This window comes from Mobula birostris, chromosome 18 (genome assembly GCF_030028105.1).
Source record: "Mobula birostris isolate sMobBir1 chromosome 18, sMobBir1.hap1, whole genome shotgun sequence".
NCBI lineage: Eukaryota > Metazoa > Chordata > Chondrichthyes > Myliobatiformes > Myliobatidae > Mobula > Mobula birostris.
Genome location: NC_092387.1, coordinates 18,696,780 through 18,718,274, shown reverse-complemented (window position 1 = coordinate 18,718,274; position 21,495 = coordinate 18,696,780). Strand labels below are relative to the sequence as shown.

At 41.8% G+C, this 21,495-nt stretch overlaps 1 protein-coding gene across 2 annotated transcripts in view; it reads left to right on the top strand.

Moving 5' to 3' along the window:
* Positions 1 to 21,495, top strand: part of sv2 (synaptic vesicle glycoprotein 2) — a 104,061-nt gene that overhangs the window by 11,386 nt on the left and 71,180 nt on the right. For both annotated transcript variants that reach the window (XM_072282311.1, XM_072282310.1), the window contains exons 2-3: positions 13,010 to 13,102; positions 19,838 to 19,999. In XM_072282311.1, coding sequence (XP_072138412.1) covers positions 13,010 to 13,102; positions 19,838 to 19,999 — 255 coding nt within the window. The remainder of the gene's footprint in view (positions 1 to 13,009; positions 13,103 to 19,837; positions 20,000 to 21,495) is intronic.

The following is a 21,495-nucleotide window of genomic DNA, read 5'->3' as shown; positions in this document are numbered from 1 at the left end:
ATGTGGGTGCTCAGGTGACCATAAGATATAGGAGTAGAAATAGGCCATCCTGCCCATCAAGTCTGCTCTGCCATAACAATTATGGCTTTTTATAAAAAAACACATTTTCAGTACCTCCTAACCCCTTTACCAATCAAGGACCTATCTATCTCTGTCTTAAAATACAGCCAGTGACTTGATCTCTACAGCCCTCTGTGGCAATGAACTATCCTCTGAAGAAATCTCACTTTTAAAGGGGTTTCCCTCTGAAGATGTAGCAGTGCTGCGAATTGTGAAGAGTTAACAGACAGATCATATGTTGGCTTTAGAATGAGTAAAAACCTTCAGCTGCAGTCACATGAGAGGGTGTAGGGGAGATTTACAGGAAGCTGCCTGGAGCATGTTCTGTAAAGAACGCTTGAGCAAGCTACAGCTTTGGAGCGAAGGAAGAGGAAGATGAGAAGCTGCTTGATAGAGTATAAAGATGAAAAGAGGCATAGATAGAATGGGCAGCAGTGTTTTTTTCTCCCAGTGTGGCATTGGCTAAAATGAGAGGGAATACTTTTTAAGCTGGTTGAAGGGAAGTATTGTGGGGAGTGGGTGATCTCAGAGGTAGGTTTATCATAGAACGGTAAGTGCCAGGATTCCCTTAATTTGTTTTGGGATACTATACAACTTTCAACAGGAGACTTGCCGAAGTTTCTGACTAGTGTCGGTTGGAGTATTTGTGTAGCCATTAAACACTTAAAGGTATCCTTTACCGTTAGTCTTGCGAGACCATGGATCTGTGCCTGGAAAGTCTTCACTCTCCAGGGTGCAGGCCTGGGCAAGGTTGTATGGAAGACCAGCAGTTGCCCATGCTGCAAGTCTCCCCTCTCCACGACACCGATGTTGTCCAAGGGAAGGGCATTAGGACCCATACAGCTTGGCATCAGTGTCGTCGCAGAGCAATGTGTGATTTAAGTGCCTTGCTTAAGGACACAACACGTTCCCTTGGCTGGGGCTCGAACTCACGACCTTCAGGTAGCTAGTCCAATGCCTTAACCACTTGGCCACGTGTTCACGTGCCATTAAACACTACACCGTGTTTAAAGTGAGCAGTTTTTAAATAGCATCATTTGTATGTGTTTGTTCAAAGAAACTGATTTTTTTTATCACTGATAGTTGGCGAGAAATAAGCAGTAAATAATTTGGGACTGTTTTGCTCACTTGCGGTTTCAAATATTCAGAAACGGCCGGGAGTGAAAATGAAATGATTTCAGAACTTTAACAAGTTAGGAACTGCAAAGAGTTCGGAGGCATCAACAATCATCTTGAATGTTACAATAAAAATGAAGATTTGGAGGATGCAATCGTCGATGGCATTGTATGAAGGAAGTCTGTTATCTGCAGTAGGTGCCTGTGCTGATTTTTGTTCATGTACAGTCAATTAAGAGAACACCGGATGAATTCCTCTGACAATAACTATTAGGAACTACAGATTTATAGTACTGTAGTAAAATTGTTAGTGTTCCAGTTTGTTCTGTATTTCATTTAAATATATAATGTGTTATTGCAATTAAATAGTAGTTTGTCTTTTTTAAAATACGCATTTAACTATTCCCATGAAACTTTGGTCAATTGGAGCAGTCGCTTAATTGGGCCAAAATGTACCGATCCTGATGTGTTCCAATTAACCAGAATCCTCTGTATTAATGAATATTTAAGTGACTCGTAGATAGGCACATGGATGACAGAAAAATGGAGGGCTATGTGGGAGGAAAGGGTTAGATTGATAGTGGAATAGGTTAAAAAGTGTGCGCAACATTGTGGGCTGAAAGGCCTGTACTGTGCTATGTCATGTGGTTGGACAAAATCATAAGATACAGCTTATCTCTCTGGCAACGTTTGTCTCAACCTATCAGGATATTCCATTTGCCTCAACCATCTGTTCTCCACTGTATAATGAGTGACACTGAAACCTTTAGGAAGTTCACTTCAGCTTTTACCTTCCTAACTCCTATCCCACTTACAAGTCAGCATATGACACAGTTGTCTGTTTGTCATTGTGCAAGGACTGTGTGTTAACATACTGATCTTTATCAGCCATGGGTCAGTCTCAAAGCAAACCTGTTTGTTCTGAAGCCTCTTCTCCTCTTCATCTTAACAGTATTTGGATAACTTTCATGCTTCATGACCAAGGCTGGGCTCTGTGAAATCCTGATATGTTCCGTGTGCCTCCATTTTCCTTTTTTAATGTATCCTCCTGTAAGCAAATTAGAAAATGATGCATGTTGTTGACTAGAACTTTGCATTTCTTCAAAAATAGTGTCACGTCGGAGGTCAGACGGTTCCTTTAACTCTCCAGACCTCCAACAATGTAGCTCTCCTCCCTTGCTAAAATGTGTCGTAGACTCGGATAGGACATAGAACTTTCTGCTTGTCACTTACTAAGCCACATAGACACAAAATAATCTCTGTGAATATTAAATAAAAATAACCCCCCCCCCGTAAAGGTTAAACTTCCTTTAAAGTATAAAGTTGTCAGAAAATGACACACACCTTAAAACTGCTTTAGTCAGGATTTTGAAATATGCTGAATTATAGTTTTAAGTTGTTTTGTGTTGGGGTTTCAATATATTGTCTGTTTGCTCTGGATGTGTAGCCCTAATTCTCCAGGTGGTCTTTCATACCAGTACTGACCTGCTGACATTATGCCACATAAATGGCAATGTAAAATAGTGAAATTTTCACATTTGTTACAAAGCCCCTTGAAGGAAAAGAAAATACTCATTGGTGTAGAACCCTTTGAGATCTCTCGTGTTCCTCGGCAATGCTTGGCTTATGTGGTTTTGTTGGGAAGCGTTGCAAACAATTTGCCCTGAAGCAAAGGCCAACAAATAACAAGGAGATAAATGACACACATCAAAGTTGCTGGTGAACGCAGCGGGCCAGACAGCATCTCTAGGAAGCGATACAGTCGATGTTTCGGGCCGAGACCCTTCGTCAGGACTAACTGAAGGAAGAGCTAGTAAGAAATTTGAAAGTGGGAGGGGGAGGGGGAGATCCAAAATGATAGGAGAAGACAGGAGGGGGAGGGATGGAGCCAAGAACTGGACAGGTGATTGGCAAAAGGGATATGAGAGGATCATGAGACAGGAGCCCCAGTGAGAAGGAAAATGGGGAGGGGGGGAAAAACCCAGAGGATGGGCAAGGGGTATAGTCAGAGGGAGGGAAAAAAAAGAGAGAGAGAAAGAATGTGTGTATATAAATAAATAACGGGTGGGGTACAAGGGGGAGGTGGGGCATTAACGGAAGTTAGAGAAGTCAATGTTCATGCCACCAGGTTGGAGGCTACCCAGACGGAATATAAGGTGTTGTTCCTCCAACCTGAGTGTGGCTTCATCTTTACAGTAGAGGAGGCTGTGGATAGACATATCAGAATGGCAATGGGAGGTGGAATGACAACTTTGTGTGTTGCTTGAATTTCCAGCACCTGCAGAATTCCTCGTGTTTGAGGAGATAAATGACACAAGGATTAGCTTTTGTGATGGTTGAGGTGTAGACACTACTTTCCTTGTATCAGCTCAATAATAGATCATTCATGATGTTGTGTTAGTTATGCACTTGGATTTTCCCAATTCATCTACAGAGCAGGGAATCCCTATTCTGGAATAAAAAGGGAATTCCTCAGTGTGGGATCCCAAAATAGTCATGGAGTTCATCTGTTGGCACCTTCCACTTATTCTGTCTCAGGCTGGCAGCTCGTCTGTACATCTGGAAGTTGTTTGCCGAGGAGCCTGAACAGCAGTGTTTTCTATTCAACCCGAGAACTGCACATGACTCCAATTGGTCTGCTGTCACTATGATGCATCATACATTTAACATGCTGAGTTTTATCTGCCACAGACCAACCTCGTTAAGCTGTCTTTGCAGCATCATAGATGAGACTTAAAAATCCACAGGTTCTTTTCCCCTGCTCTATCATTTTGTGAATTTAGTTTTACTCTTATTTAGGCTGAAAACTTCAAGGCATTTGTGAGTGCCATAAGAAGGTAAGAAGTAACATTTACGATCCTTTAATTTCCATGTGTTTATAAGGTTAGTGGGCTGGTAATTTCATAACATTCTCAATTTCTGTTAAAAATTAACTGCAAAGAGAGCATTGCAAGACAACAAACATTGGATGATGATCTGGTGGATGGAGGGTTTGTGATTAATGGGATGGTAAAGAGAGCCCTTTCTGAGGTTTTGGTGATGAGGTGAGATGGAACCCACCACATTGCGATGGATGGAGTTGCGGAGGGTGAAAGTATTAGCATTTGTAGGAGTTGCCAGTGAAAATAAAGGTAGATGGCTGCAAATTTGCTAACTTAACTGGTTAATATTTTGGTGTATCTAGATTTTTGACATTAGATAAACATTAATCATGGGTGTGGGGAAGAAATGGCTGTTGCAAGATGCAAATAGAAACTGATACCGTGTTCAGATAATGCTGACAGCAATGCATAAAGATTACAATGGCTCGGCCTCTGTGCAAGTATAGACGCCACAATCATACTGGGGTTTTGGTGGTTCTGGTTTTGAAGTGTGATCACAATAGGCTGAAGTTTTTCCTGTGATTAGATTGCTAGAAGGAGATGCAATGCTGTGGCGAGAAGGATTGAAGAGCTTTGGGACAAAGCTGTGGCCTTCTTGACACTGGTCTTTACTGAACCTGGCTCTGTTGTTGACTTGATTTTAAAAACTTGGCTTGAGTGCCATGATGAAGCAAATGTAAGATGGAAACTACTTTTTGTGGGCAGCTGAATCTGAGGAGACTGCCCTTCAGCCTCATCTGATTGGTGGAGTTACAAGGCTTTAATGAGAAGGGTCAGTTTTAACGGTTGGTGCTGCTCTCTCCGTTTTTCTTGACACAGTTGCATGTTGAAGATCATGTCCACCAGACCCCTTGATGGATAGACTCCACTCTGATTCAGGAAGCAGTCTCTCAGCCCATGGGATGAAGCAGATGTGCAGGATCCTGGCAAGGACTCTCCCTGTGCAGACAGCAGGAGACCTCTAGTTACTACAGTCCACTTCTTCCTTTGAAGATCAGCATTCTACTGCATCTTGAGATCACAGAGTCGTACAGTACCTTCAGCCCGCCACCTCTGTGCTGACTGTCTTGCCAATCTATACAAAATCCCACTTGCCCGCATTAGGTGTTTATCTTTCTAAACCTTGTCTGTTTAGATGACTTTTAAATGTAGCAAATGCCTCTTCTGGAAGTGCACTTTAGATATCAACCAATCTGTTTATTTTTAAAAAAAAAACTTACTCCTCATCTGCTTTAAAACTCATTCCTCTCATTTTAAATCTAGGCCCTCTTGCTTTGATACCCCAACTAATGGTGGAAAAAAATAACTTGACGATCTATCACTTCTATGCCTCTCATAATCTTTTTAATTCTATTCTTATCCTCAGCCTCCTTTGTTCCAGGGAAAACCAGCAGAAATAATATCCTCAAATCAAGGTCAAAGTCAAGTTTATTGTCAAATGCACAAATACATGTATGCACTGGTGCAATAAAAACTTACTTGTAGCGGCATCACAGATGCATACACGATGTTCATAAGAAAATCACAATAAATTATGCAATTTGTACAAGAAAGAGTGCAATAAGAGCAAACTGCTATGTTGGAGTTTTTACCACTTTTTGTCAGTTTATATATAGCTGTTTGTAAATTTCTATTGTATTTTTCCTCGTAAAAGCATGGATGAAAATGAATCTCAAGGTAGTATATTTACATATAGGTACTTTGATAATATATTTACTTTGAACTTTGAACTTGAGTTGTGTGGGTTGGTTTAAGAATGGGATGGTGGAAGGGAAGTTGCTGTTCCTGTATCTGGTGGTCTGGAACTTCAGGCCTTTGTTCCTCCTGCTTGACACCAGATGGTGGGGATGTTTGATATTACCTTCAAATAGCAGGAACGGAATGCCATGTTAAATCTCCTCTGTACTCCCTCCAGCGCAATCACAACCTTCCTATGGTTTGCTGAGTGAAGGTGCAGAAATCTCTATCGAGGACTGCAGCAACCTCCTTCCAGGTTTTCCACAGCGTTCGGGGATAGAGCTCATTTGGCCTTAGGGTTCAGGAGCCAACCCTCAGCAGAGGTGATAACATTGACCATCATTGATTGAGCAAAAGATTGTAAAGATTGAGATCTCAGACCTAGCACTGAACTGGTGGTGCACTGGAGATTTAGCAATCCAGAGGCTCTTTGGAAGTCCAGAATGAGCCATAAAACTTGTTGCTTATGCTGCTTATTGACTTGAATTTATTTAAAATCTTACATCCACCTCACAATATGAGGGAGTAAAAATCTTTGCCTTATGACGGTCGCAATGTCCAGACATGTGAATTTGCAAGTCTAATGACTTGTAGAAAGAAGCTGTCCCGTAGCTTGTTGGTCCTGACTTTAGTGCTGCGGTACTGTTTGCCAGACGGAAGCAGCTGAAACAGTTTATGGTTGGGGTGACTGGTGTCCCTGATGATCTTCCAGGCCTTCTTTACATACCTGCTGTTGTAAATGGCCTCAGAGGAGGGAAGTTCAGGTCTACAGATTCGCTGGGTTGTCCGTACTGCTCTCACCAACCTTGATGCAGTTCCCATCTCAGGCAGAGATATAGCCAGTCAAGATGGTCTCAGTGCTGCCCCTGCAGAAGCTCCTGAGGATTTGGGGGCTCATGCCAAACTACTTCAGTCACCTGAGTGTTACAAGAGCTGAGAACAAACAAAGGAAAAGGCAAAAGAACAAAGAAGTTGTGGTTGTCTTATTCAAAAACAAGCTAAAAAGATAACTAAATATGAAGATCAAAATGCGAGGAAATCTGCAGATGCTGGAAATTCAAGCAACATACACAAAATGCTGGTGGAACGCAGCAGGCCGGGCAGCATCTATAGAAAGAGGTACCGTCAACGTTTCAGACTGAGACCCTTTGTCAGGACTAACTGAAAGAAGAGATGGTAAGAGATTTGGAATTGGGAGGGGGAGGAGGAAATCCGAAATGATAGGAGAAGACAGGAGGGGGAGGGATGGAGCTAAGAGCTGGGAAGTTGATTGGCAAAAGGGATATGAGGTTGGAGAAGGGAGAGGATCATGGGACAGGAGGCCTAGGGAGAAAGAAAGGGGGAGGGAAGCCCAGGGTCCCATGATCCTCTCCCTTCTCCAGCCTCGTATCCCTTTTGCCAATCAACTTTCCAGCTTTTGGTTCCATCCATCCCCCTCCTGTCTTCTTCTTTCATTTCAGCTCTCCCCCTCCCCCTCCCACTTTCAAATCTCTTACTATCTCTTCTTTCTGTTAGTCCTGACGAAGGGTCTTGGCCCAAAACATTGACTGTACCTCTTCCTATAGATGCTGCCTGGCCTGCTGCGTTCCACCAGCAGAGTGAGTGAGTGTGTGTTGCTGGCTTAGCCCACTGCTCTACTCTTGCTACACTCGTGGCTGAGCACAACTCAAGCAACATTCATTGATGCCACAATTGTTGTTGGCAGACTCTCAGATGCTGAGGGGGAGGCTTACAGGAGTGAGATAAATTGGCTGGTTGAGTGATGTTGCAACAGCAATCTTGCAGTCAACATCAGTAAGACCAAGGAACTGATTATGGACTTCAAGAAGGGGAAGTCAGGGGGAACACAGACTAGTCCTCACTGTGGGGTCAGCAGTGGAAAGGTGAGCAGCTTCAGATTCCTAGGTATCAATTTCTCTGAAGATCTATTCTGAGTCCAGCATGTTGATGCAGTTATGAAGAAGGCTATATTTCATTAGGAGTTTGAGGAGATTTGGTATGTCACCAAAGACTAGTGAACTTCTATAGCTGTAACATTCTGACTGATAGCATCACTGTCTGGTGTAGAGGGCCAATGCACAGGATCAGAGAAAGCTGCAGAAAGTTGTAAACTCAGCCAGCTCCATCATGGGTACTAGCTCACTCACCATTGAGGACATCTACAATAGACAATGCCTTAAGAAGGAGGCAGTTGTCATTAAGGACCCTCCCCATCCAGACCACGCCGCCTTCTCATTGGTACCATCAGGAAGGAGATGCAAAATCCTGAAGAAACACATAACATTTCAGGACCACTTTCACAATCAGCTTTCTGAACAGACCATGAATCCATGCACACTACCTCAATATTTTGCTGTATTTTTGCAGTACTTTTTTCCTGTATATATATTTTGTGTTGTAACTTGCAATATTTTGTGTATTGCACTGTTTTGCAAATCTCAAGGTTGTATAATTTATACATTGATTATAAATATACTTGAATACATCTGTCACAAAACAACAACTATCACAACTTAAGTCAGTGTTAATAAACCTGATTCTGACATTCAGTGTTAATGAATAGCCAGCAAAATAGTCAAATTCAAGAGGTGTGACACCTGTTGCAGAGAAATTTAAGTTTCTAGAAAAATACAGAATCGTCTATGCTACAGTCACTGGAAAATTCACTAAACAGTTGCATGTATATGGATGATTATATAAAAATACAAGTACACATAGAAAAGGTTAAACTATAGGAAAAGTATGGTAATTGTACACTCTAATGCAAAACTGCCCTGTTTTGATTTTAAGACCTGCTGTGTCTACAGTGGGCACATCAAAGCACTGGAAAGGTACTACCAATATTATCTATTCAATGTCCTCAAAAATAACTAGAAAGAAAAGAAAACTAATATCAACATTCTTTCCTCAGTAAGCAATCCCAACATTGGAGTCCTAATTATACCTGGCCAGTTACTTTGAGCAGTCGTTCCAAAAACAGTTGCACTATTCTGAGATCTGAGATCTCCTGGTATATCCCATTCATAGAACATAGAAATCTACAGCACATTACAGGTCCTTCGGTCCAAAATGTAGTGCCGGCCATGTAACCTACTCTAGAAGCTGCCTAGAATTTCCTTACTGCATAGCCCTCTATTTTTCTAAGCCCCATGTACCTATTTAAGAGTCTCTTAAAAGACCTTATTGTATCTGTCTCTACCACCATCACTGGCGGTGCATTCCACGCACCCATCACTCTCTGTGAAACACTTGCATCTGATATCCTCCTTGTGCCTACTCCCAAGCACCTTAAAACTATGCTCCCTCATGTTAGCCTTTTCAGCCCTGGGGGAAAAATCCTCTAGCTATCCAGATGATCAATGCCTCTCATCATCTTATGCACCTCTATCAGGTCATCTCTCATCCTCTGTCACTCCAAGGAGAAAAGGCCAAGTTCACTCAACCTATTCTCATAAAGCATGCTCCCCAATCCAGGCAACATCCTTTTAAATCTCCTCTGCACTCTCTCTATAGTATCCACATCCTTCCTTTAGTGAGGTGACTAAGAACACAGTACTCCAAGTAAGGTCTTGTCTTGTATAGCTTTAACATTACCTCATAGCTCTTGAACTCAATCCTATGGTTGCTGAAGATCATCACACCATATGCCTTCTTAACAACACTGTCAACCTGCGCAGCAGCTTTTAATGTATTATGGACATGGACCCCAAGATCTCGCTGATCATCCACACTGCCAAGAGTCTTACCATTAATATTATATTTTGCCTTCAAATTTGACCTTTTGAAATGAACTACTTCACACTTTTCTGGGTTGAACTCCATCTGGCTTTCTCAGCCTGGTTCTGCACCCTAGCGATATTGCACTGTAACCTCTGACAACCCTCCAGACTATCCACAACACCCCCCAACTTTTGTGTCATCAGCAAACTTACTAACTCGCCCTCCTACTTCCTCATACAGGTCATTTATAAAAATCACAAGGAGGAGGGGTCCCAGAACAGATCCCTGTGGAACATCACTGGTCACTGATCTCCATGCAGAATATGAACCATCCACAACCATCCTTTACCTTCTGTGGGGAAGCCAATTCTGAATTCACAAGGCAAGGCCTCCTTGGATCCCATGCCTCCTTACTTTCTGAATGAGCCTTGCATGGGGAACCTTATCAAATGCCTTACCAAAATCTATATACACGACATCCACTGCTCTACCTTCATTGATGTGTTTTGTTACATCCTCAAAGAATTCAATCAGGCTTGTAAAGCACAACCTGCCCTTGACAAAGCCATGCTGACTATCCCTAATCAGATTATGTGTCTCCAAATGCTCATAAATCCTGCCTCTCAGGATCTTCTCCAACAACTTGCCCAGTACTGAAGTAAGACTCACTGGTCTGTAATTTCCTGGGTTATCTCTACTCCCTTTCTTGAACAAGGGAACAATATTTGCAACCCTCCAGTCCTCCAGTACTTCTCCCATCCCTATTGATGATGCAAAGATCATCGCCAGAGGCTCTACAATCTCCTTCCTCGCTTTGATAGTAGCCTGGGGTCTATCTCATCTTGTCCCGGTGGCATTATCTAAGTTACTACCTTTCAAAAGCTCCAGCACATCCTCTTTCTTAATGACTATATGCTCAAGCGTTTCAGCCTGATGTAAGTCATCCCGACAATTGCCAAGCCCCTGTTCACTGGTGAATACTGAAGCAAAGTATTCATTCAGTTCCTTTGCTACTCCTTTCCAGATGTGGACAGTGAAGTTATGTGTTGCTGTCTGAAGCTCTTCATCCCTGAATTCTAAAACTTCAGCAGGGATGTTTTCCACTCCTGAGACCTTGTTAAATTTTAGCCGGGAAATGGCTTCTTCAACTTCCAGGCAGATCGGTGGGTTGGGGGGGGGGGGAAGATTCAGGAATTCCAGGAAACTGTGTAGCATTCTCACTGACTGCTCGAAATGGAGAATTGTATTGAGAACATCAAAGTCATTCAGACAGAAGTAATGTACTGCACCTCTTTTCAAACTGTCCTGCATATCTGTCCCTAAAGGCATTTATTCTCCATTTGTGGTGGCCTCTCTGTTCTTTTCAGTCACTTCACAACTCGTGCAAATTGGAATAGAAGCAAGTCATCCTCGATCCCTTGGGGATGTCTGAGAGGATACTGATACGTTTAAGCTAATACACAATTCATAATGTGCTGTTAGGAAATTGGCAATTGTCTTATTATTGTTACATGTACTGAGATACTTTGTCTTGCATGCCATTTGTACAGATCATTCCCAAACACTAGTACAATCCATCGAGGTAGTACAAAGGGAAAAGCAATAACAATGCAGAATATCTTGTTACTGTTACAGAGAAAGTACAGTTCAGGGAGATATTAAGTTAAAAGTGCCTTTGTGAGGTAGATTAGGAGATCAGGAGTTCATTTTTATTATACAGGTTGGCTGTTCAAGAGTCTTGAGCAGGATCAATGCTGCCCTTGAGCATGGTGGTGCATGTTTCGGAGATTTGATTCTGATGGGAGGGGGAGAAGAGGGAATGTCCAGGTAGAGAGAGGTCCTTGATTGATTGAGATACAGTATAGATTAAGCCCTTTGAGCCAGGCTGCCCAGCGAATTTCCCCTAATTTAATCCTAGGCTAATCATGGGACAATTTACAATGACCAATTAAGATACTAACTGGTGCTTCTTTGGACCATGGGAGGAAACCCGAGCACCCAGAGGAAACCCATGTGGTCATAGAGAGAACGTGCAAACTCCTTGCAGGCAGCGGCGGGAATTGAACCTGGGTCGCCTGTACCGTAAACCATTACACTACCATTGCCTGCTGGCTGCTTTCCTGAGGCAGCGGGAAGTGTAGATGGAGTCAGTGGAGGAGAGGCTTTTTTTTTTGTGATAGACTGGGCTACATCCAGAATTCTGCAGCTTCTAGCAGCAGAACATTGTCCTACCAAGCTGTGATCCCAAGCGGGGCCATTTAGGTGTATGAATTCTCTCAAATTCTCCATCTCTGAAACTTCAGGTGACCTTCATCTTGGAAGTTTTCTTGGCATTTTGCTTTTCCACCATCCTTTATGTGACAGTGGGCCTGGCTTTAATTCCACGATTATGTTTGTATCCATGAAAATTGGCTCTCTGTACCTTATTAAGTTTATTTATTGAGATGCAGTGTGGAGTAGGCTGCTCCAGCCTTTTGAGCCACACCGCCCAGCAATGCCACAATTTAATCCTAGCCCAATCATGGGATATGGGAAAACCTACCTACCAATTTAAAGGTTTAAAAAAATCTTGAGTTGGAGTGCCCCTTAATCTGTACTCAAGGGAAATCAGACTTCCCTAATTTGATCAAAACACTACGGTGCAAGCGTTGAACAGATTTGGTTCAAAATTGGAACTGGTTTCTTTGTGTATTTATTAAAAAATGATAATGAAGACAATTATTCATCATATTGAAGTATGCATTTATTTATATCATTCATAAAAGCCCCAAGTGGGGTCTCTGTTGAGGTGACTGACTCTATTATGAAGTAGCTTCTGAAAGGAGCATTTTGATGCAGGTGTATCACTTGGAGGAAATTTAGGCATGATTGTCCCAAAAGCCCAAGGACAAAGCTGCCTTAAAATTAAACACACCTGGATTATTGCATAAATACATGAACTTATTGTAGCTCCTTCCAAACTTTGGGTTGAACTATTTAGGTCATTCTGAGAATATTACTTAGTCTTTATTCCTAACCCACTTGAATCACTTTTTTGTGTTTATTCCTAACATATTTGGCATCTGATTTGTAATTATGAAGTAGCATTTTCATTTACTGTTTTTAATTTGGGTTTATTTGCCTATAGTGTCTAGCTGGGAGTATTTGGTAAAACTAGATTTTCTAGTTATCTGTAAATGGGTATAAATACTCCTGACAACAGTCTATCTCTCTCAGTATTTGCATTGCTCCTGTATGCTTGTTGCATTTGATTACGGCAATAATTCGGTAGACTTCAGCTAGAATTTTGATCTTTGCAGAGATCTGTTGCTTCATCTGGTACCTGAGCTCTGGAATCTCTTCCCAAATTTCTGCTTTCTTTCCTCCCTTATTACTGCTGACAACCTATGAACCTTATCCTTGCATTTCCTTCTGTTTATCTATTGTTGTCTAGTTCCATGTATTTTTGAGTAAAGCCTTTTGTACTGATCTACCTTGTAATTCTTCTTTTACAGGTACAATATTTGAACAGTACGGATCTGAAATGTCTGATCTACGGGAGAATGATGAGATTGCACTGACCTTCGAAGAAGCCGTCAAAGAATCTGGTAAAAATTTGAAACATTCACTCCCTCTTGCATATTGTGCCTGGTTTGCTGAGTATTTATCTCCTATAAATCTGTGTTTTTGCGACAGTTTGAAACAAACAGTTTTGTCTGTAATGTAATTTTTATTTCTCTCATTCATTGTTGCAAATTGCTTCAGCATCATCTTCGAATTAAGTTGTAAAGCGGTGTGTGAGGAATCTTTAGCAAAGCACTAGTTTTTAGTGGGTCAGCTGTGGCTCTAGGTCAGAGTGCCCACACCATATACACATTCAGTCTCATTCCTTAAGATATCACTGAATGCTGTCTTGAATTAAACCAAGTCTTAATGTAGTATTTGATTTTCCTGAACCCCCGGCTTGAGCACTAGAACTACTGATTTGTTTCTTTAACAGTAATAGTTTGTTTACCTTTAGTTATAATAGCTGCAAGGTTCTTGTAACAAATCTCTCAGACAATGCAGAACAGCAATGGTTGCATTGATCAGCCTCCTTTTATATAATAAAACATTCACAAAGTACTTGAGGTTGTCACGAGTTGTCGTGCTTTTCAAGTTGGATCAGTCCCTTAAGCCAATGTAACCCTATTATTTAAAAAAGGAGACCGAGAGAAATCTCAGAATCGTATACACATTAGCCTGAGAAATGCTAGTGTCTATCTTTAAAGATGTAATAGCAGAGCACTTGGGAAACCAATATAGCAAAATAGCAAATTTCTACACATGTCGTGGAGAGCATTCTGACTGGCTGCAACACCATTTGGTGTGGTAGATGGTAGATGGCTGCGGGCTCAGCCAGCTCCATCACGAGCACCAGCCTTCCCAGCATCCAGGACATCTTCAAAAGTCCATGCCTCAAAAAGGCGGCAGCCGTTGTTAAGGACCCCCAGCACCCAGAACGTGCTCACTTATTACTACCATCAGAGGGGAAGTACAGGAGCCTGAAGACAAATACTCAACTTCCTCTCCTCTACCAGATTCCTGAACTGACAATGAACCAACCCAAGAACGCTACCTCACTATTATTGCTCTCTTCTTGCACTATTTCTGTATTTAAAAAAAAATGGTTAGTGTATTTTTTAGTTTTTTTTAATGTATTGTACTGCTGCTGCAAAGCAACAAATTGCTCGGTATACATCAGTGGTGTTAAACCTGATTCCGATTCTGAAAAAATAACAAGCTGCTGGAGGGTCTCGGAGGGTCAGATCGTGTCCATGAAGGGAAATGGACAGTCGAAGGTTCAGGTCGAGACTCTTCATCTGGACTACTTGGAATACGTCGAGAGGATCCGTCAGAGAGGGTGGATTCATAAAAAGAAGATCATGCTTGACAAATTTACTGGAGTTTTGAGAAGGGAACTAATAGATGAGAGCAAGCCATTGGATGTACTGGCACAAATGGATGTAGTGTACCTGGACTCTCAGGGCTTTTGAAAAAGTCCCATAGGAAAAAAAAACTATCTATCTTAGCTCATCAGATAGGGGTAATTTGCTAAAATGTACAAGAATAGAAAACTGGTTGGCAGACAGGAACAGTATAGGAATAAATTTGACCTTTTCTGAGTGAGAGGCAATGAATAGAGGGATACCCCGGGGTTTAATACAATAACTATTCAAAGCTATGGCATGGTCAAAAATCTTGTTAGCACACAGCATGTAGTGCCAGCCCTCAACTCTTTAAACACTGCTCATAATTAAACCTCACCCACTATCTTTACTGCCAATGAAATAGGAATGACTTTTTTTTAACAACCCAAGAACAGTGAGATGTTTTCACAGAAATCATCTCACACTGGCTTGGTGCCAGCTAGACTGCTGCGACATTGGATGATATGTCTTGAAATCCTTACTGATCTGGTGCACACATCAGTATTTGGTTAGTAAACAGTTATAGTAACAATATTATTTAGGAATTGTTATTTTTAAATAGTCTTTTTAAAAGAGTAATAATAATTGTTGAACAGGTTTTCTAAAATTTTTCATTCATTTCAGTCTGTCTCAGTTATACTTTTATTAATAGTAAAACAACGAATATACATAAATAAGTAACAGAGCTCATTTATTTTTCCTTGAAGTCTGTAATTATTGCTACTAATTTATTCATTTGAAGATGCAGTGTGCAACAGGCCTTCAGACCCAGCGAGCCACACTGCCCAGTAACCCATTTATTTAGAATCAGTGAAAGACAGCGCCCAGCAGGATAAGCAACCACTATATGCAAAAGTCAACAAGCTGTGCAAATACAAAAAGGGAAAAAAAGCAATAAGTATCAAAAACATGAGATAAAGAGGCCTTGAAAGTGAGTGCATAGGTTACAGGAACAGCTCAGCGATGGGGCAAGGGAAGTTTTCCCATTGGTTCAAGAGCCTGATGGTTGAGGGGTAACTGCTGTTGATGTGAATAGCTTCAGGATGGCAGCAGCAAAAATAGAACATGGCGTGGGTGGTAGGGGTCCGCGATGATGAATGCTGCTTTCCTACGACAATACTCCATGTAGATGTACTCACTGGAGGGAAGGGCTTAATCCAATATGGACTGGGCTGTATTCACTACTTTGTAGGATTTTTCTCTTCACCACACATCTATAGAAGTCTGTCAAAGTATTACGTGTCATGCTGCTTCTTCACAAACTTCTAAGGAAGTAGAGGTGCTGCCGTGCTTTCTACATAATTGCTCAGGACAGCTCTTCTGAAATGTCCTGGGCAACCGAGGAATTTAAAGTTGCTGGTCCTCCAATGAGGACTGGCTCATGGACTTCTGGTTTCCTCCTCCTGAAGTCAATAATCATCTCCTGGGTCTTGCTGACATTGAGTGAGGGGTTGTTGTCGTGGCACCACTCGGCCAGGTTCAGTCTCCCTCATATATGCTGATTCAGAAACCCATGCACTTCATGGAAAGAATGTCCAAGTTTCTTCTAGACGGCTTTGGAATTGAACTCTGAACTGTAATATCGTGCTAGCCGCTATGCTATTGTGGTGCCCCAATGATTAACTCATTAATCAATGATAATCTCTGCTCAGAATTACCACAGCAGGTGAGAATTTTTTTTTCCTAGAAGATTACTTTTGGCCACATGCACTCAAAATGGTTTGCCACCCCTAATTTATATGATGGAATTAAATATAATATCTTCCAACTTATGATTGACTCAGTGGTGGGTGAGTGTGTGAGCTGGAGGAGAATGCAGAGAGCCTGTAGCGTGAATTGGACAAGTTGAGAGAGTGGGAGGTTAACCACTTTGGCAAAAACAGGAGGGCAGATTATTATGCAAATGGTGAAAGACTGGGAAAGGGAGACCCTCAGCTCACTGTAGCTGTCCTTATAAGCCATGTTCTGACTGACTAAAACTGAGCCATATGGAAGCTGACTATGGGAAATATAAAAGACTTTATTTGTGCTTAGGCCTTCATTGGAGAGAGGGAGAGTCCAGACACTATCACTTTTCTGACATGACATTTTATAGTTTTTCAGCTCAAAAATGATAAATTATTAATTAGTTTCAATTACTATAATCACTTTCTTAACATTTTGAATATAGGGAAATTTACAGAATTACATATTCACAATGGAAGCACATCCCAACTAGCATAACCTCTTTTAATATTCAATACTGGTGTATGTTCCAAATACCTTGGAGCACAAGCTCTAGATACGGTGTTGAAGGGTGGCTCCATGAATATACAACTAACCAGAAAGTAAAATGACAAAACAGATCTGTCCTGAACTGTGCATTAAATGGCAGGGTTACACTTCTAAGCATGTGCTAATAACTCGAACATCTGTTCATCTGTTGTCTACCCCACGTAGTTTTAATGGGACAGAATCAGAATATCCCACACTCAAATGATTAGTTTCTCTAGCCCCAGAGTGTCAGTTGGAAGTTAAATTGTGTACAGATTTTCTCTCCTAAAGACTGGTTCTTATTTTAGTTAATGCTATCCATAATGTCATAATTCCAGAATGACCCCTAACACACCAACCGATAAGTAGAGCGCCGAGAGAGCATAGAGGTCAGTGCAATGCTAGGTCGGAGTTTGGAATTAAATTCCGGTGTCATCTAAGAAAGTTTGTACGTTTTTCCCCTGTGCACGCCAGATTCCTCCAGGTGCTCAAGTTTCCTCTCACGGTCCCAAGACGTAACGGTTAGTAGGTTAATTGGTCATTATAAATTGTCCTGTGATTAGGCTAGGGTTGAACTTGTGGGTTGCTGGGCAGCTCGGTGGGCTGAAAGGATCTCATCCATGTTGTATCTCTAAATAAATTAAATGAAAGTAAGCAGGAGACACGAGACTGCAGGGTTTGGAATCTGGAGCAACAAACTCGGTGATCCAGCAGAATTTTTGTGGGTGGTGGAAAGGAATTGTCAATATTTTGGGTTGAAACCCTGTATCAGGTCGCATGAAAGTAGACATTCTGATGCAGCAAGTACTTTGTTGGTCTTTGTAAGGGGCGGAATTGAGTACAGGAGCAGGATATCTTGTTGCCATTTTGAAGCCACATCTTGAATATTGTCCGTAGGTTTGGTTTCCTTATCACAGGAAGGTTGTCCTCACCTTGGAAGGTGTTTAGTGAAGGTTCACCAGGGATGGTGGGATTGACCTGTGAAGTGATCTTTGAAATGACTGGGCTTGTATTTGCTAGAGTTTAGAAAAGTGAGGAGAGGCCACCCTGAAACTTTAAAAATTTAGACTAGATGCTAGGAAGAGAGGATGGTTGGGGCCCAGAACCAGGGATCACAGCCTAAAGAAATGAATTAAGTCATGTAGTACTGAGATGAAGAGAAATTGCTTCACCCAAAAAATGATGAAGCTATGGAATCTCCTACAAAAGGCACTTGAGGCTAAGTCATTAAATATATTGCAGAAGAGGTAAATGACAAAGGAGATCGAAGGTATGATGAGAAAATGGGAAGAGGGTACTGAATTTGATTGATCAGCCATAATTGCTCCTAAAGTCTATGGAAACCTTGGTTAAAGTGCATGTTTTTAAAGAGTATATTAGACTTTATAAAGTCCATGGAAACCTTGGTTAAAAGTGCATGTTTTTAAAGAGTATATCAGAAGTGCAAAGAGACCTAAGCAGGTGAAATCGAATTTCAGAACTTGGGTGTTTGGCAACTGAAGGTCGTCATCATTATCATTATGTGCCATGTCATATGACATCGATGACCATGGTCCTCCCTGTCTTCTGACACCCTTCATGCTGTTGTTCTTATTCCTTTCTCTTTCCATGACCATGATTGTTCTTGGCAAATTTTTCTACAGAAGTGGTTTGCCATTGTCGCATTCTGGGCAGAGTCTTTACAAGACAGGTGAACCCAACCATTATCAATACCCTTCAGAGATTGTCTGCCTGGCATCAGTGGTTGCAGAACCAGGACTTGTGACATCTACCAGCTGCTCCGATGGTTTCTGGTGACACTGATCGGGGTGGGGGGGGGGGGGTCTAAGCAGGTGTTACACCTTACCCAAGGGTGACCTGCAAGCTAGCAGAAGGAAGGATCGCTGTACACCTCCTTTGGTGAAGACATATCTCCACCCCCTTTCAACTGAAGGTACAATAAGCAAACTTACAATAATTTTATAAAACCAGGATACTTGAGGCCAGATCTGGAGGACAGCATGTATCTTAGCGGGGTGGAGGAGGGTGAATAAATTTGCCATCTGTTATTCATGGTCTTGCTCATTCCACCATCAAGTATTTTAGACTACTACTTCACTGCCTTTATCATAAAAAATCTTATTCATATGTTCAAATTCTTCTATTTCATTCCCCCACTCCCAGCTTGTTCTGAAATTACCTACTCCTATCTTGCAACTTCCTGACATCTGTGCACTCCTCTAACTCTGGTCTTCTGTTAGTTCCCACTGCCTTTGCTCCACTGTGAGGAGTCATTGCTTCATCTGCCTTGGCCCCAAGCTCTGGAGTTCTTACCCACACCTGCCCCCTGTAAGACACTTCCAAAGGATGACCTCATTTACTGATCTTAATATTGGATTCATCTTAATATTTTCCTCCTTTTGTCTATGCTGGTTTAGTTTACTCTCCTTTCAGTAACGCAGGGCTTTTTAAAAGCTGAATTTATAAATGCAGATTGTTATAAAGCTCTGCATGGGAGTACATCAGCCAGTGCTTTGAAGTAAAAACCCTGGTCAATGTTTCGAGACAGTGAATTATGAGAGCCAAAAAGAACAAACTGCTGGAGGAGTGGCACAGAATGCTGGAGGAACTCAGCACAGCAGGCATGGCCTGTGGAGGGAAATGGGCAGTTGAAGTTTCAGGTCAAGACTGTCCAGGTGAAGAATCTTGACGTGAAGCATCGATTATCCATTTCCTTCCATAGATGTTGTCTGTCCCGCTGAGTTCCTCCAGTCCTTTTATGCATTGCTCCAGATTCCAGTACCTAAGGTCTTCTGTGTCTCCAACTGCAGGAGGAATTCAGCGGGTCAGGCAGCATCTGCGGAAACAAAGAGATAGTCAACGTTTCAACTGGAGGCCCAGCAGCTGGATCTTGGTGTAGAGTCTTGATCAGAAGTATCAAATACCGCTTTGTCTTTGTCTCCACAGATGCTGCCTGACCCATTGGGTTCGTCCAGGTGGTTTTGCTCCATTCTATAGCATCTGCAGTCTCTTGGCTCCAATCAATCACAAGAGTTGAGCTGACTGGGGCATTGTAACATTCTTTTCCTGTGCTCCGTGCATTAATTCTGTGGGAGAATTTATTTAAAATTTGTTTTCCAGGTTTCGGAATGTTTCATATGTTGCTGTTAGTCATCTGTGGTTGGGCAAATGCCAGTGATGCTGTAGAAATTCTGTGCGTGTCCTTCTTGCTTCCTACTGCCCGGTGTGATCTTCATCTCAACACAGCAGATATGGGTTGGCTTACAGCAAGCATCTTCCTAGGTAATTTTTCAGTTTTTGCCTATTGTGCTTAATTTGCTACCAACTCCAGGTCTATGCAAAGCTGCTAATCAGCAGTGGGAGGGGAAATATTCACCTGTCTCACTTGCACCCTCAAGAGGTGCTTTACAGCCAATGAAATGCTTTTGAAATTGCAATGCAAGAAATACGACAATACGTTTCTGCATATCGTCATAGAACACTACAGAACCTAAACAGGCCCTTCAATCCATCTGCTCTGTGCCAAACTATTCCCATTGACATGCACCTGGTCCAAAGGCCTCCATACCCTCCCATTCACGCACTTGTCCATACTTCCCTTAAAAGTGGAAATCAAACTTGTATCCATCGCTTTCGCTGCAGCTCATTCCACCCTCTGAGTGAAGAAGTTCCTCCTTATGTTCTTCTTAAATATCTTACCTTTCAACCACAACTCATGACCTCTAGTTCTAGTCTCCACCCAACCTCAGTGGAAAAAGCCTGCTTGTGTTTACCCTATCTATACCACTCATGATTTTGTATAACTCTGTCAAATGTTCCCTTATTCTTCTATGCTCTAGGGAATAAAATCCTAACATATTCAACCTTTCCTTATAACTCAGGTCTTCAAGTCCCTGCCAAATCCTTGTAACTTTCTCTGTACTTTTTCAATAATATTAATATCTTTTCTGTAGGTAGATTACCAAACTGCAGACAATACTCCAAATTAGGCCTCAGTGACATCTTGTACAATATCAACATAACATCCCAACTCTTGTACTCAGTATTCTGATTTACGAAGGCTGATGTGCCAAAAGCTCTGTTTACAACCTGTGACGCTACTTTCAAGGAATGTGTATTTCCCGATCCCTCTGTTCTACCGCAGTCCTCAGTGCCTTGGTGAGTTTCAGAGAGCACAGGAACCAGGGCCCTGGTGAATTTCGGGGATCATAGAAAGTGTCACCAATGACTAGTGCCGAATTATCAGGATTTCCAAATACTGTAGCTGGATAGCAAATTATTGGATTGTTACTAAACATGCTAGAGATAAGGTTATATTACTGATCCCTGGCTTCCAATCAGAGAAGCAGACTGCCATAAAACCTTTTTACTTCCTTCACTAAGCCAATTTAGGATCCAACTTAGACCCTACTCTTTTGGACCAGTCACCCATGTGGGACCTTGTGAAAGACCTTACCCAGATCCATATTAGTTGCTTTGCCCTTGCCAATACATTTATTATCTCGTTAACAATTTTTGCATTGGTCTATAAGACATAGGAGCAGAATTAGGCCATTTGGCCAATCAGGTCTGCTCCGCCATTCAATCATGGCTGATTTATTTTCCCTCTCAACCCCATTCCCCTGTCTTCTCCCCCTAACTTTTGATGCCCTTATTTGTCAAGAACCTCTCAACTTCTGCTTTGAATATACTCAATGATTTGGCAATGAATTCCACAGATTCACCACACTCTGTCCAAAGAAATTCCTCTTCATCTCTGTTCTAACGAGGTTGTGCCC